This window comes from Myxine glutinosa, chromosome 1 (genome assembly GCF_964187855.1).
Source record: "Myxine glutinosa chromosome 1, kmMyxGlut1.1, whole genome shotgun sequence".
Lineage (NCBI taxonomy): Eukaryota > Metazoa > Chordata > Myxini > Myxiniformes > Myxinidae > Myxine > Myxine glutinosa.
In genome coordinates this window covers 294,245,334-294,262,536 of record NC_136261.1, presented here as the reverse complement: position 1 = coordinate 294,262,536, position 17,203 = coordinate 294,245,334, and the positions used below count along the sequence as shown (strand labels likewise).

The following is a 17,203-nucleotide window of genomic DNA, read 5'->3' as shown; positions in this document are numbered from 1 at the left end:
GCTGAAGGTCTCGGCGTTGACAAGGCGACGACGTTTGACATCGACCAGCAGCCCGTGCGCGCAGAGGAAGTCGGCGCCAAGCAAAGCCATGGGGCCGCAGGCGGTCACAAAGGTCCACTGAAAGCGCTGACTGCCGAAGCAGAGGGTGACGTCGTGCGGGCCGAAAGTGCGTATGGCCGAGCCATTAGCAGCGACCAAAGAGGGGCCGCAAACGGCGTCCCGCCTGTCCTGCTCGGAGGCGGGTATGACGCTCAGTTGGCCGCCGGCGTCACAAAGGAAACGCCGCCTGGACGCTTTGTCCCGAATAAAAAGCAAGTTGCCCGAGTGGCCGGCGCTCATGGCTGGGAATGAACGCCGGCCCGGCCGTTTCCCGACTTGCCGAAAGTGCACGGGGGTCGGCACGTCCGAGCCTTGTGTCCGAACCTGGCGTGGTAATAACACCACGCCTGGTCAGGTGGAGGCCCCGGCCGTCGTGTCGGAAGCGGTCGGCGTGGCGTTGCGGCCGCCAGTTGCACCGGCAGTTCGGCCTCTAACCGGGCAGGGCGCTCGGGCGTCGCCTCGGACGGCGGCAGGCTCCAGGTAGCCGCACCGATGTGTTGGCCCGCCGAGGAGATCTTATCGGCTTCCCTGGCGAGGGCGCGGGGATCGGTGATCGACGTGCCAGCCAGGGCGAGGCGTACCGGGTGAGGCAGCTGGCGAAGGAACAGCTCGCGGAACAGAAAATCCGGAGAGTGCTCACCGAGCAACGAGAGCATATAGTCCATGCGCTCGGACGGGCGCGTGTCGCCGAGCTCGGGCAGGTCGAGCAGGCGCCGTGCGCGTGTCGCCGGTGAGAGGGCGAAAGCGTCGAGGAGGAGCGTCTTCAGCGCGTCATACTTGTCGGCAGCCGGCGGGTGCTCGTGGAGGCTCAGGGCGCGGGCCGCAGTGGCGGAACCGAGCGCTGCCACGACATGGTGGAAGCGGGTGTCATCCGCGGTGATGCCTCGCAGGGCGAACTGGGAGTCCGTCTGGGCGAACCAAACAGCCGCATGAGCCTCCCAGAAGGTAGGCAGTTTAAGAGTCACTGCCGTGTCCATGTCGGTAGGTCACCAGTGAAGGAGCTGCGCTCCAACACGAGTCGAAAGAATTGACGCGACCAAAGACGGAATTCGTCCGAGTTGCTTTTTTGAAACAAAACAGCTCAGGTATTCTGACAAGCCCGTTTATCGGGCAGCAATATATATACACATTTATGCCGGGGCGTTTGCCCGGGAAAACCGAGACCGGGCATGCCCGGGTGTCAAGGGCGAGTCCTGGAAAGGCGAGTCTGGACATGCCCGGGCGTCCTGGACGCGGCCTGGCAAGTCGAGGCTGGGCGTGCCCGAGCGCTCTGGGCGAGCCCTGGAAAGGCGAGAGCGGGCATGCCCGGACGCTCTGGGCGAGCCCTGGAAAGGCGAGTCTGGACATGCCCGGGCGTCCTGGACGCGGCCTGGCAAGTCGAGGCTGGGCGTGCCCGAGCGCTCTGGGCGAGCCCTGGAAAGGCGAGAGCGGGCATGCCCGGGAAAGACGAGACCGGGCGTGCCCGGGAGGTTCGGGCGTGCCCGGGAACAGCAAGTCCGGGCATGCCCAGGAGAGGCGCGTCTGGGCCCGTCCGGACGAGCCCGGCATGGCGATCGCACCCTGACCGCGTCCTGGCAGGTGCAAGGCGATTGTGTACATTCAGCGGGAACCGCTACAACAGTATACATCAAACCTCGAATAACACCTTGACAAATGTACGTTATACATAAATGGTCTCAAAATGAGTGAGAATATCTATTGTTACGAATTCATGTGAATTACTATTCAGGTCTTTGCTTATCAATGTGTAGTCGATTAAAGGTTGTTGTGATTAAAGGGTCAGGAGCCCTTCTGGGAAAAAGGAGACCGGAAACGGAAGGAAGAAGACACGAGGTCCTGGAGAAGCGACGATCTTCTTCCTCTTCCTCGCCGAGCTCCGAGGCGAGGGTATCGATATTGAGCAGCGTCTGACGCTGCGTTGGAAAGCCCGTCTGGCGAAAGGAGTTACCTTCGCGGGGTAATTACCCCTTGACACATCAAGTTGCCGTGGGTTCGTGCACGGAACCAAGCGTCCGGCACAGTTCGCCTCACCGTCTACAAGGACGCGTACGGGTCGCACCTTGGGCCTCGCGTGCTGGACAAGCCGCGCGTTGCTTTGCCCGCTTTGCTTGGCAAGGAGGTGTGCGCTGCAACCGTTGTTCCCGGTACGTGACGTGCACGTTTGGGAGCACGTCAGCCAGGGGTTCGTTCAACCGCCCGTGTGCGGAGAAGCCGACCTTCATCTTGGTCAGGAGGGGCCCAGAGACATTGTGAGGGACAGAGACAAAAGGGGTCGTGAGTACCCAAGGGGTCGGGAGTGGGGAAAGGGGACACACATATATAAGATGGTCATCTTAATAATATTGGTGATTGATTGTTGATGGTTGTTGATGGTTGTTGATTGTTGATTGCTCGGGGAAAATATTATTGGTTATTCCGGATCCTTGGTGTGGGGTTTCTTATTGACTGGAATTCATATTGATTGCGTTACGAAAGCGTATAAATCATTGATCTTTCTGGCGGAGTTCCTCTCACGGTCCGGGGGTCACCGAGACCAGGTAGTTACCGGGAGGACCACGTAACAGAATCAATCCAAAGGTAAAATAATTTACAAGTCACTGCACATGGATAACATTTCGATGTATATGAAGAAAACCTTGAAATCTGAAATCCTGACTTAACAGACTTGAAAACCAGTGCAACTCCATAGGTCACATGGAAAACGATGGTTCTGTGAATGAATTTGACAAATCTGAGTGATGCACTTTGGGGGGAAAAATTTAATGGAGCTACAAATTTTTGAATGAAGAAAAGAAAAGCTATGAATTATGGAAAAAGTTGGACATCTCCAACACCCACCTCCAACCTTATGTACGAATATAAATAAATAGCCCCCCCCCCCCCCCAGGGGATTTATAAAATTATGAAGTGGTTGGTAAAATTGGAATAAAACAAATAAGACAGAGAGAGAGAGAAAGAGAAAGCTGACCTTCTCAAATTGATGAACACGAAAGATGCCGCGAGTGTCCCGGCCGTGAGAGCCGACCTCCTGACGAAAGCAGGTAGATATCCCAGCGTAGCGCAATGGTAGATGTCTGGGCTCAAGCCACTCACCCCGGTGCAGTGCTGCAATGGGCTGCTCTGATGTGGCGATCAGATATTTCTCATCAACACTGCAGTCTTCTGCATTTTCTGAACCTTTCCCAATGACCTAAAAATTTTTTACACTAAGCACATAGGATTTCATGCACAAAGTACGTGCCACACAATGTAATTATTGTAAACATGACTAAATTGGAAGATCATAGAAAACAATACAATACATGACATTTTGAACAAAAGGACAGCTTGGATGTTGATACCTTATAGAGCTCCTCGTCAAACTGGCTGAGCTGTGCTACTTCCTGCATAACCTCTTTACGCATGAAAAAGGGAGTGTACACCGGGGTGTATCCTTGCGAGAACAGCTGCCGTAATGCATACTGAATCAATGCTTGTTCCAGGAAAACCAGTGGTCCCTGTGGAAAAAGAAAGAGGATCTCCAGTGTATCCCATTGTACACCTCCTAGATGCAGGCGTCTTGAGGAAAGCGAAACCAAAGTCAAATCTCATAAACAGAGAACTACTACAACTGATTGTTATTTTACTTGTACTATTTATTACTACCAGAAGGGGTCCCCAGCTTAATGTCCATCCAACTTTGTGATTAAATGCCCTGTCTGTGAAGCAGCAATCCAAAATATAATAGTCAAGCCAAAAATGGAACCAAGCTTGTAGATACCTCTGCACCATTCTGCTAAGATTCTTAACTTAAACATGTAGGGGGGGGGGGACATCAGAATACTATTACCAATAGTCAGTGTGTCGAAAAATAGTTGCAATTGTCAATTTTCAAAGGAACTTGGTTGAAAATCAAAGTACCTTTCACAGTTTAGGGGGAATTTTTTTTTCTGTAATATACATACATGAGTGAAAATGTGCATATTTCACTTAAAACAACCTGTAAAAACCATTTTAAGTGACAAAAGAGATATCCTTAAGAATGTCAGTAAAACAAAGCAAACCTCCATGATGAAACTTTTTGACAAGAATAATAGCTGTTCTATAATTTTTACCCTCGCCAGAGGAGAGGGTATTGCATTTGAGTCTGTTTGTTTGTCTGCACAGAATAAATATGATTTTCTCTGTAACCGTTGTTCCGATTAACAGGAAATTTTCACCATAGGTGCAACTCCACCTGTATAATTTTTTAATGATTATTATGACGTCATATGTCATGTGGTTTGGCCGCCATCTTGGAAAAACCGAAAAACTTTGCACCTCTATCTTGGAAAGTGCTGACAAGAAAAAAATTGAGAAATGGCTCATTGTAAAGAACTCTCCATGGGGAATAAAATATGTTAATGATGATGTCATAGGTGCTTCCATTATGACGTCATAATTCGACAAGTACAAAACTTCATCCGATCAAGATGGAATTTCTTGAGTGTCATGTAGGCATAAATTGGTGGAGAAAAAAAAAAGATGACGTCATCGGTCACGTGGTTTGGCCACCATTTTGGAAAAACCGAAAAACTTTGCACCTCCATATCTCGGAAAGCGCTGAATCGAAAAAATTGACACATGGCTCATTGTAAAGAACTCTCCATGGGGAATAAAATATATTAATGATGATGTCATAAGTGCCTCAATTATGACGTCATAATTCGACAAGTACAAAACTTCATCCGATCAAGATGGAATTTCTTGGGTGTCATGTAGGCATAAATTGGTGTAGGAAAAAATAATAATGACTTCATCGGTCACGTGGTTTGGCCGCCATATATTTGTTTTAACACAAAAGCCTTAAAAACCACTGAAAACACATCCTGGCAAGGGTCTGCAATCTCTGATTGCTCTTTCTTGTTTCTTATTGTATTCTATTTACAAAAAAAATTGGATGCCTCTGAAAACAAAATCATGATGCTCGTTTTGCTAGCGCTTCAAGCAAAATCCCCACCTTGAGAAAATACCCGCGACTTCCGGCCACGATCGCACCCTTCTCCCCCTCAAAACCGTCCACCATTACGACAAGGTCCACGTGGGAGTAGCGCTTTTTGACCTTGCAGTCGCCCGATGTCCGTTCAATCCTGTTATCATTGTCCTGCAAGCAGGAGCAGATAAAAGTCATTGGAATTACCAAAATATTGAAGAAGTAGTAGAAAATGAGGCCTTGTATATCTTAATTTGTACATGTAGGTGGTACAAGGTTTATATGAACTAATGCATATAATAAAACATTTACATCAAATTTGGATTCAGCAGTAAATTCCATTTAACAAAACTGTATTAATTGGATTCATCTTGCAAACGAGCCTGGTCTTGGCTTAACAGTTAAGGTGGCTGCCTTAGGATGTCAGGGTCTTGAGTTCAAGCCCTTGTTGAGCCATTACATAAACACCAAGTCGATGACTCAGCCTGAAACGATACACTACTGTATTAAGAAACCTGGGCTTAATTTGTCCGAAGTGTAGGCATAAAGCCTACGGCCTATACATACCGCATTGTTGCAAGAGATGTAACACCGATGCTTTTGATATTTGATGGTCATTTTAACAATCGCTTTGTTTGTGCTCCACACTGATTGAAAAACGTAAAGGTAGAGCATGGCGATTGTGATATATAACAGGTTCGACGATATGTACGGCTTGAACGAATTGGAATCAAAATGCCGGAGTGTGGAGAGTCAGACGCTGTACATCAGATGTATTCACATCACCCTGTCATGTGACCAGATCCTCAGCTGTGATTGGTATACGTTTGAGGGGACATACATACATACATACAGATGGACAAACACTGTTCTAGATGGCTTTGCCCTATGGGCAACGCCATAATAATCTTGCAAACCATATCAATGGTTAACCCAACCAAAAGATGAACATGTTATTAGGAATGCATTATTTAATTGGACCTGCTGAGGAATGGACAGACATCAACCAGCTCAACTCATTTAAATAGATTCAAGCCGATCTGAAAGAGCATAAGCATAAAACAAGCTGCACTAACAACATATACAGCACCTTCAGAAAGTATTCACATACCTTAAGCTTTTCACATTTTGTTGTGTTGCAGCCTTGACTTAAAAGGATTAAATCGAGACAATTTTTGTCACTAATCAACACATAATACGAGTCAAAACACCCCATAATGTCAAAGTGGATAATTATTATTATTATTATTTTTACAAAGTACGTACTTAAAAACATAGCGGCAACACCCCTGGCACTCACCTGGTAGAATAAAGAGCATACTACACTGACTAAAGGTATTTTAAACCAATTTGAATGGTTTCTAGAAGACAGGGCAGCATGTAGAATCATACTAACATAGGTAATCATAAGACTTTAAACAAACAAACAAAAAAATACCTATTTTGGGGGCAACCCCTAGCCCACCCTCCATCCCCCCCCACCCCCCTTCCCCAAATTTTTCTAATGCATTGAACAAACATTGGTACATCACAGGTGATGAAGGTTGTGGTCAAGTTTCATTGAAATTGTGTGTGTAGTTTCAGAGAAGAAAGCAAATCTCTATTTGGGGGTGGGGGTCAAACCTAGACCCACTTTGACCCCCATAGACCACATTAAACTTCGATTTTCTTCGTGCCGTGAACAACCTTCGGAACATCACGGGTGATGAAGGTTGTGGTCAAGTTTCATCGAAATATTGTGTAGTTTCAGAGAAAAAAGCAAATTCCTATTTTGGGGGGTGGGGTGGGGGAGGGTTAAACCTGGATGCACTTTGACCCCTGGTATTCCCCCTTAGACGCCGATTTTTTTAATTGCCATGAACAAACTTTAGTCACAACACAACAAATATCAATTGTGCCAAATTTGGTCACAATCCCATCAGCGGTTTTGGAGAAGAAGTTTCAAGTGTTTACGGACGGATGGAAAGACGGACGCACTGACGACGCACCATCGCATAAGCTCCCCTGAACTTCGTTCCAGGTGAAGTAAAAACATTGGTTCTATCCAGAACCTTTCATAAATAAACTCTTCATAGGTATTTGGTTGTAGACAGCAATCACCCAAAACAGTGCTACCGTTCGGACTTAGGAGCATTAAAGTGGCGCCCGGAACCATCTTACACTCTCCGTGTCAGGATTGCTGGTCTTACGTTCTGTCTCACTCAAATTGTAGCTACCTAGCTTCAATCTCTCTTTCTTGCAAACAACCAACCCCCCCCCCCCCCTTTAATCATACACTTTTGGTCATACACTTTTCTTACTCATTTTCACTCCTCACCTTTATCAATGCCGCTCTTTTATTTAAGGCCTGGGCCTCGTTGAAGACTATATATATAGTCCATGACTGGAGCCTTCAACATGAAAAAAAACTTATCTTAATAATGATGTGACCCACTTTTCCCAGACTCTCCTGACCCCCATACACTCCCTCATTTTAAAACTTACTCTTGTCGTGCAGAAGCTTCTTAGTGTTCGGTCCTTTAACTTGTTAAGCCATGTTTGGAGCAATTCTGGCTAAAGTGAAAAGTTTTAACAATCATAAATTTTCACAAGTGGACAGCATTCTCTACTCCATTATTTTCCCCCCACATTCCCACTTTTTATCATGCCATTTCCCAAACTTTGAAGTAATGCACTGTGCAAGCAAAATTTTAGACAGCATTTTTTCCACCAAGACATTTAATGCAACACTGTTACAAAAACGATTTGTCAAATAAGTAATGTGGGTATATATATAGTAGGCACCTTTGTGGCGTCGAAGGGAAGGGGGGGGGGGGGGGGGTGGAAAATAATTGTTGTCAAACCGAAAGTTATGGAATGTCAGAAACCTGAAACACCTGCATAGTTTGGTACGACCATATAATGATATTTGTTTGATATTTGGCCTTCATCCCTTCATCAATCAATGTCCTTCATCTTCATCAATCAATTTGGCCTTCATCCCTTTATCAAATCTTCATCTGCGTCAACTACTTCTAACTTTAACATCCCCCCCCCCCCCCCCCCGTCAAAATATATGAAATCCTTTCTCTAATCGCACATCTGTCTTATGTTTACATTAAGGGTTAATGCTCGAAACATCAGCTTTACTTTGGTTCCCACAGTGGTTACTGCAACAACACACAACAGGCATTTTAAGGCCATTTTCCCTGCAAGAGCGGGGTTAGCCTTGCGGGCCCCATGACAATCTTCTCCTTTTTGCCCTATTTTCTGCATCTCTCCTTGTTAACCCCCTTGCCCACATTTCTTCTTCCACCACCTTTAGCCAAGTCTTTCTCGGTCTTCCCCGTCCTCTACTTCCTTCTACATTCATTTCCATCACTCTTCTCAACCAGTCACTTTCATCCTTCCTCAACACATGACCAAACCATCTCAACCTGTTTCTCTTCACAGCATCCATCACAGGCTCTATTCCCATAATCTTTCACAATTCATCATTTGTCTTCCTCTCTCTCAACGATACTCCGCACATCCACCGAACCATTCGCATTTCCACCCTTTCCAGTCTTCGTTGCTGCTCTACATTCATTACCCATGTCTCGCTCCCATAAATCACAACACTTCTCACACATGCAGCATACACCTTTCCCTTCAACTTCAACGACACTCCCCTCCTCGTCAGCACGCCACTCAGTTCCCAAAACTTCTTCCATGCACATTTCACTCGAGCAACCGTTGCCGAGTCTGATCCACCTTCTCCATTCAGCATGTCTCCTAGGTAGGAAAATGTTTTCACACCTTACAGCTTCACGCCGTCTCCAAGATCCAACTCAACATTTCCTCCATCTGCAGCTCCCTCTGTGCACATTACACTTGAATGTAGCTGCCACATTAGTTAATTACCCTCTCAGAACCACTACATTTTTGATAAACCCACTCAGCACACATTATACATTGAATGGAGTTCACTCCGACACCCTTCCGACACACAGCACAGGGCCACTTCCCAGTTCTTTCCACCTCACCACATGCTTTACCACTTGCCATCACCTTGGTTTTTTCGATATTCACCTTCAGACCTTTTGTCTCCATACATTCCTTCCACTTCTTCATCTTCTCCTTCAGTCCATCCATACTTTCCGCAATCAATCAACACCAGATCATCTGCATACAACAACTCCCACGGTAAACCCTCCTTTACATTCCGAGCCAGCACCTCCAACACAGCTACAAATAGTAGTGGACTTAGTACCGACCCCTGATGCACTCCCACCTTCACCTCAAACGCACCACTGTTCCCGTCCTTCGTCCTTACAGCTGTGCTCGCTCTCTCGTACATTGCCATCACTACTCTGATCAACCATTCCTCCACTCCTACATTCCTACCTTCCTCGATGCCCATATCACTACTTCTCCAGATCAACAAACCCAAGAAACAACTTCTTCCTCTTCTCCATGTACTTCTCCTGCAACTGCCTTACAATAAAAAGCGCGTCTGTCGTTCCTCTTCCTGGCATAAATCCAAACTCCATTTCGTCGATCTTCACCTTCTTCCTTATCCTCCTCTCCAACACCCTTTCCAATACCTTCATTCCATGCTCCAATAACTTTACCGCTCGATGCGAGCCACAGTCCAGAGGGTCACCTTTCCTCTTGTATAGAGGGACGAGGGTACTCAGTTCCCAATCCACTGGAATGCGGCCTTCTTTCACCACCAGATTACAGATATTTGTCATTCTCTTCACACCCCAACTTCCTGCTGCCTTCAACATATCTCCCACAACCCCCGTCGGCCCTCCCGCTTTTCTACTCTTCATTGCTTTTATCGCTTCCTCAACTTCCTTCTCAGTTATCTTCTCTGCCATTCCTAAAACTGGGTTACTCTCTATGTTGCCATCCCATTCATTCTCTGTATTCAACAGCATTTCCATATATCTCTTCCATCTTCCTTTAATTCCATCTGGGTCCACAACAATTTGTCCCACTTCATCCTTCAAGCAACTCACCCCCCATCACATCACACCTCTCTTTCGCTGTCTGCTTTGCAATCCTGAATACCGCTCTCTGACCCTCTTCCGAATCCAAGCGTTCTCCGAACATTTTCCTACATGCCTCCTGCGCCTTTGCTACCTCTTTCTTTGCAGCCTTCTTGGCTGCCTTATCTTTCATCTTCTGCCTTTTCTGCCCCCGTACCCTTCGCCTTCTGCCACTCCTTGAACTTCTTCCTCTTCTTGTCAATCCTCTTTCCAACTTCATCATCCCACCACCATGTTTACGAGTGCCTCGGTGGTCCTTTAGTCCATCCACATACCTCACCAACGGCTCCCAATAGACTATCTTTCATTGACATCGAACCACTTTCAAGCTCAACCACATCATCCTCTGCCATACTCAGCTTCTCTTTTAATGCCTCCCTCACCGTCACCTCTTTCAACCTCCACACCTTCATTTTCGGTTGGTACTTCACCTAGTTTCGTTTGGTACTGGTTACTGCGTGAGGCGGTTATTAGTGTCAATAATACGTGTCAACCTTCAGTTGGTAAACTTATTCTATTCGTCCAATATTGGGAATGTGACCATCATGGCTCGTTGCATAATACAGAAAATGGTGGTATTTATTTTAAAACTCCCCCATTAAAATTATATCTTGCACCTTTCCATTCCCTCCAACATACTCTCTTTGCTCACCTTGATGCCATCCATTCCTTACCTTCTTATTTTCCTGTCCAAATTCTCTTTTTTCCACACCCTGCTTTGTGTATGTAATATGTAGATGGCCTGAGGTGGAGGTGCACATAACCACCAAAAGCTAGTGTAGCTTTGAATTATGTGTGAAGGGTCACAGATACCTCATCATTGCTGATGGGAACAGATTCATCAAGGATGTTTCCAATCTCCCTGAGGTTTTCCAGTCGCATGGCTTCAAGCTGGATGCACTCTTCTCCACAGCGTTCCATTGCATCATCAATCAATGCGCGCACTTTCTTAATCTGAGCCACCGTGAGGACCTACCACCATAAACACACACACACACACACACACACACACACACACACACACACACACACACACACACACACACACACACACACACACACACACACACACACACACACACACACACCATAAATCCAACAATAGGCAAAGGAGGTGCATCATGTTTCAATGAAGTTGCACTTTGAGAAACAGTACTCACAGTTATATTCTCTGCTACAACATCCTCTAGCATGGGAAGGTCATCAGGAAGTTGGTTGTTATCTCCAGGAGCTTCTTTCCTCTGTGGAAGTGCACAGAAGATCACAACTACACATCCAGATCATTAATGATTGGAACCCAGTTTGAGTCTCAACATTGATTTCTACAATACGCCGGCACAGAATTGCACCACCGTTTGTTTGATTCATGCATTATGCAACACCTGACTGCAGGCTTGCATCATTACTAGGGGCAAGGCTATGCTGCAGAAACAGTTCCCTCCAAGGAATTTGTTGTCATTGTTGCAACAAAACACCTGTCCAACAATTTATGGTTGGGTTGATAAATCAAACCCAGATGAGGCAGCTCAAAAGCAAGTGTGCTACCTCTGAACCATTTGGTTGTACTTGAATCCTACATTTGCAAAACTACAGAAATAATCTCATCTTCACTCATCAATCTTATATCCATATCTTTCCTAGTCTTCTTCTTCTTCTTCTAAAATGGCACAATTATTCCCACATTATTGTGGGATTGGCTGGGGGTAAACATGGCCCAAGTCTTTCATGAACCGGCTGGACAGGCCTGACGTTTGACTAAGATTAGGGCAGGAATTTGGAATTTGTTGACGGTGCCGGCGATAGCTCGCCTAGCCTTCGCGAAGGACACAGTGGGGTCTTTAACGTCCACCAACTCATGTCGGCATATGGGATGTCCAGTTTAACGTCCATCCGAGGGACGGACACACTGATGCATGCTGATGAATCACCCTCCCCGCGAAACACCAGGACGACAGTTTATAGCTGGGTGAACATTCAAACTCAGGCTGGACAGCTTATAGGCGAGTGTGCATACCTCTAGTCCAGGCCATCCTGCCAGCCATCTTTCTTATCCTCAAGTAACCAAATAATTCTGCTACAACGATTCAAAATATTGGATAATGCAGTTTTTGTCGAGCTGCTAGTGTAGAATATTTCATATGGATTAGTCAAGTCCACTGACTTAGACACTTAAAAATCCCTTGTGACAGAAATAATTACATTACTTTCCAGCTTAAAATTATCTGCACATATAGTTAACTCATTCAACACTCCTAGGATCCAGATCATGATATAAATGGTCCTAAAAGTTATCCCTGTGGTACTCCATTATTTAATGCTTTTACATCTATGATTAGTCATACTCAGTTTGTATTCCCCAAGCCATTACCCAGTTTTGTCTGTTAATCTGTCTGCTCAAACATTTGGTCTCACTTTATCCAGTAACCTAAGGTGTGGAATGCTATGAAACACCTTGTTGAAATCTAAATACAGGATGGCCTGTTTGGCATTGCTATCATAGCACTTAACTCATGATGCTGTGATCCAATGTTCACAAATATAGTTTTGATTTTTACAGTTACCCCACGCATGCATGAAAAGCGGTGTTAAGCAATTGGTTTGTCTGTCTGTCTGTCTTTATGAGTTTATAAACGTGTTAGATAAGGTGGTGTAATAGGCACTGGGTGAAACGGCGTTAAAACCCAGAATTAATTTATTTATACACCTTTAAACCTCTTTAAATTGAATTATATACTTGAAAACTGTAGAACACAAATTGCCTTCCTAATACTTCCAAAAATAATACTTCGTCCAGTTTTGTAGTACTTGGATGTGTTCTATGGGATGGTATATCTTATGTAATACGAGCAGCCAAGCACAGCCCCTGGGTAGTGCGCGTGGTAAGTGAGACGGTGCAGTTTCGGGGTGAAGAGGAGGCCGTGAGATGACTATGCACGATGCTGATTGACGCTGCATTCTATGGTGATCAATAAAGCCTCCATCTCCAAAACTGCGACTCAACGTCATCTTATTACAGCGTATAAGGGTGGTGTATAAGACTGCTTCAGTAATGCCAAACTTCCGGATTTTCTTTAAAAACAATCTTTAAAATCATTATTCCATTAGATTTGAAGTATAATTATTGAACACTGCGTGGGTATCATGTTCTATGAACTCTCTAGTTGACAAATGTCTTTGTATATCATGGAATGGCATGATAATATTCCCCTAAAATCCTCATACTGTTTGTAATATATGCACAAGCTCCTCCATTATCTGGGCTTCATGCAACATTGTCATACCTTCATTTTTTCGCCGATTGTTTTGCTGCATAGGTTTTTCAAGCGGTTCAGGTTGTCCACACGGAATCTGCCTGCAAAAGACCCAGTATAGCAACTATAGCATGTATCAACAATTACTTGGTTACACAATCCAGGCTACATATCCCAGCTCTGAATAGTATTTTGGATATGCAGACCTGTCTCCCAGCAGTGACACACTGGTATTGGATCACAGCTAGATAGGATGACAGTTGTTTAACATTTGGCTGTACCTTCTTATTCACCTTTTGTTCAAATTAGCCTCTCTCCTTTTCCTGATAGGATGGAAGAGGCTGTTGTAATGTGTCTGTATATCAGTGAAAGAGTACATGTGAGTCCACACACAATCTACTTCAATATAAATAATTAATTTTCAGATCTACTATAATCTATATACCCCAGCAAAGCTCTACATTGTTAGTTGCTCAGTCCTGTTCTAGACTGTCTCCCATGTAAATTATTATAATTGTGATATATATATATATATATGTATAATTTACTTATGGATATGCAAGTTTTATAATTTGACACTTTTTGATTTTACAAAAACATTACTCCCATTGTCTATGCCTTGAGCCATTTTTAATTTACGAGCACAACAGCAGAATTATGAAAACATGAATGCATTAAATCTGCGTCAACAATATATATATATATATATATGTTTTGTATTGTTTCAAAGCACAACAATATAACCATTATTGAAGAATGCATGATTTTTGTGCACAAAAGGTGAACTGCAGGAGGGAGGGAGGAGGGGAGGTCTCTTTGTCTGCCCAATTTTCTCACATGAAATGTCATTTTTGCATGGAAATAACATTGATAATTTACTATAACTACAATACTACAGTACTTCTTCATTTGTATGCAGCACAATGCAGCGGGGTAGCATCACTGGCTGAGGGCACGACTCTGCCGCTGATGCAGTGCCCTCTGCTGGTTAGGGTAATAATTTGTAATTTGTTCATGCTGCTGAGGATAGCTCAAATGCTTGTCACCAAGGACACCATGGGATCTTTAACGTCCACCAACATATGACAGCAGGTGGGACGCCCGTTTAATGTCCATCAGAGTGATGTTACACACACTGATAAATCAACCTGCCTATGAAATACCAGGATGACAGTTTCTAGCTAGGTCAGGATTCAAAGCAAGGCTAGACAGCTTAGAGGTGGGTACGTGTACCTTTAAGCCATCCTGTCAGCCGCAATACACTACTACAACTACAACTACGACTACTACTACTACTACAATTTATGGGGTAGGGAAGGGAACGTTTTCGGATCAAATTTTTCACAAACCAGCTAGCCAGGCCTATCATTTGACAGAAAGCAATTTGGGCAGGAAAGTGGATTTTGCTAGGGTATATAAAAAAATAACCACCTTTAGAGGCCATTTTTCCCCGCAAAGCGGGGGTTGGCCTTTTTCGGGAACCGTGGTTGTTGTTGTTTTTCGGTCCCCTATTTGAAGCAATGTTTTACGGCCGGATGCCCTTCCTGACGCCAACCCTTTTTGCCGCCTTTAACGACAAACAGGGAATTACCAGTGAACTGGTACTCAATTAGCCGACCTCGGAAGGATGACAGGCTGAGTCAACCCCCCTGGCGTTAATTCAGCGATCGACCGGGATTCGAACCCAGGATCCTTGGATCCTAAAGCCGGCACCCTAGCCGCTAGCCCACTGGTGATAATTCGCCTCCTCTTCTGGAAAGACACTGTGGGGTATTTTAGGTCCACCATGTAATGCAGTCATCAAATGGTAACATCATCAAAATGATCAAATCTCATTGCATAATGGTAACGTTGAATGGTAACAAATGGTAACGTTGGTAAGTTGAATGGTAACTCCCAATATAACGTTGATCAGAGGTGATGCACTTTATGATGCAGTGCCCCGTCTACGAAGCACCAATCTGACAGGTTATGGTAAAATGAAGTAAATAAAAACGCAAACAAAAAATACAAACTTTTGAGGTTACAGCTTTTATATCCCAGCACAACGTACAACTATATTTGCCACCTCCATCATTCCGCCAATGATGTACCCACACGTCACCCCTCAACTTGTATAACTATTAATTATATATAACTCATAGATGAGATTTTACACAAGTCGCATAAAGGACAGAGGCATTAGTAGACATCGATGTATATTTTGTATGAACTACACGACATTAGTAGACCGGTTGGTGGGATAGCCTAGATGTGCCCACACTCAACTCTGAGTTGTCTAGTCTGGGTTTGAATCCCGACTCAGCTCTAATCCGTCATCCTGGTGTTTCACAAGCAGTGTGATTAATCAATGTGTGTGCCATCTTTCGGATTGATGTTAAATGGGTGTCCTGTCTGCTGGCATTAGTTGGTGGACGTTAAAGACTCCACGTTGGCCTTTGCGAAGAGTGGGCAAGCTATCTCCGGCACCATGAAAAGATGACAAATTCCTGCTCGAACCTACAGCAGGAGCTGCATTAATGTCACAGCATTGGCCCCAGCAAATTATGCTACCCACATCCATGTGCTGCAGCTTGTCGTTGTACATGAGAGAGAAGAAGACATTAGTCGACAAAAATCGCATGATATGTAGGATTTGAACCAAGGGTTCAGATGGGAGCATTGGCAGACCAGTCTCTTTCATAACCTCCAGGAATAAAATCCAGTCTGAGTTCCAACATGCAATCGTTAAAGTCCACGAACGAGATGCAGACTTTCGATGACCACCCGGACGGCGTGCTCCAAGATGCGGCACACACATTAATGATTAATAAAGCTCAGAATGAAGCACCTGCCCTTCCTCAGCCACAACACCCAACTACCTACAAGGGGAGGGGTCTCCCAGGTACGAAATGAGATACACTAGGTCTTTAACCACTACTCCATCACAGGTTTAGAGTACCTTGGCTTGTCTGATCATTCACACCGTAATCACAAGTATGGCTGCAATGAGCATGACGTCCATTGAGGTATTAGTATTACTTACTTAGATCGCCACGAGCAAGACTAGTTAGTTATTCATTCTAACCAAACCAGACCAGGAGCCCTCTTACATTTCCTCCAGGCTGTATCCGCCTCCAGCAGACGGTCCACCAACGCCGGGTCTTTGAACCTGCGCTGCTGGTTCAATCGCAGCGCTTCGGGGTCACCGCCCTTGTCCGCACGAAAAAGGTCCAGGTCTAACACCATGCTGTCTGATGCAACCTGGAGGCCAATGCGCGACTGAGAAGAGGTGGGCGGAGTTACATAGCGGAAGCGCAGCGATGCCAATGAGGGAGCGACGTCAGGGAGGTGGGTGGAGTTACAGAGCGGAAGTGGAAGTAATGCCAACGAGTGAGTGACGTGAGGGAGGTGGGTGGAGTTACAGAGCGGAAGTGCAGCGATGCCAACGCATGAGTGACGTGTGACAATTACCGAGAAGAGGTGCAAGAAAGAGAGGAAAGTAGAGAAATATGCGGAAACGAAAGTGCAAGCGCTTTTTAAAGTTAAGTGAAAAAGATATTCTTAATTAGTAAAATTATTATTTGAAGACTTTATCCTGATGAAGAAGCACTTGCATGGAATGAAGACCAGTGCGGTGTATGTGCACATTACTAAACATTTTAAAAATCTGGATTCAACAGTTGGTATTCAAAACATTTAATTCACAAATCTGTGCGCAGTTTTTAAAATCAGTCTGCATCAGACTTATTTCAATTTGTTTAGCACGATTAACGTGAGCGTTGCACTTGCACTGAGTAAAGGTAGTTTGTGAAGCCAGCCGGCCGCCATGTTTCCTTGTGCTGAACAGTAACATTTGTGTGATTACTGATTACAGTATGTACTCTTCTTCCTTCGTATGCAACACG

At 45.0% G+C, this 17,203-nt stretch overlaps 1 protein-coding gene across 1 annotated transcript in view; it reads right to left on the bottom strand.

Moving 5' to 3' along the window:
• SARS1 (seryl-tRNA synthetase 1) overlaps window positions 1–16,621 on the bottom strand; it is a 32,723-nt gene extending 16,102 nt beyond the window's left edge. Inside the window, exons 1-7 of the mRNA XM_068134481.2 lie at window positions 16,409–16,621; window positions 13,347–13,417; window positions 11,226–11,306; window positions 10,879–11,037; window positions 5,078–5,221; window positions 3,441–3,596; window positions 3,068–3,289 (exon numbers count right to left, since the gene is read on the bottom strand). Coding sequence (XP_067990582.2) covers window positions 3,068–3,289; window positions 3,441–3,596; window positions 5,078–5,221; window positions 10,879–11,037; window positions 11,226–11,306; window positions 13,347–13,417; window positions 16,409–16,544 — 969 coding nt within the window. The 5' untranslated portion in view covers window positions 16,545–16,621. The remainder of the gene's footprint in view (window positions 1–3,067; window positions 3,290–3,440; window positions 3,597–5,077; window positions 5,222–10,878; window positions 11,038–11,225; window positions 11,307–13,346; window positions 13,418–16,408) is intronic.
• Window positions 16,622–17,203: the final 582 nt, after the last annotated feature.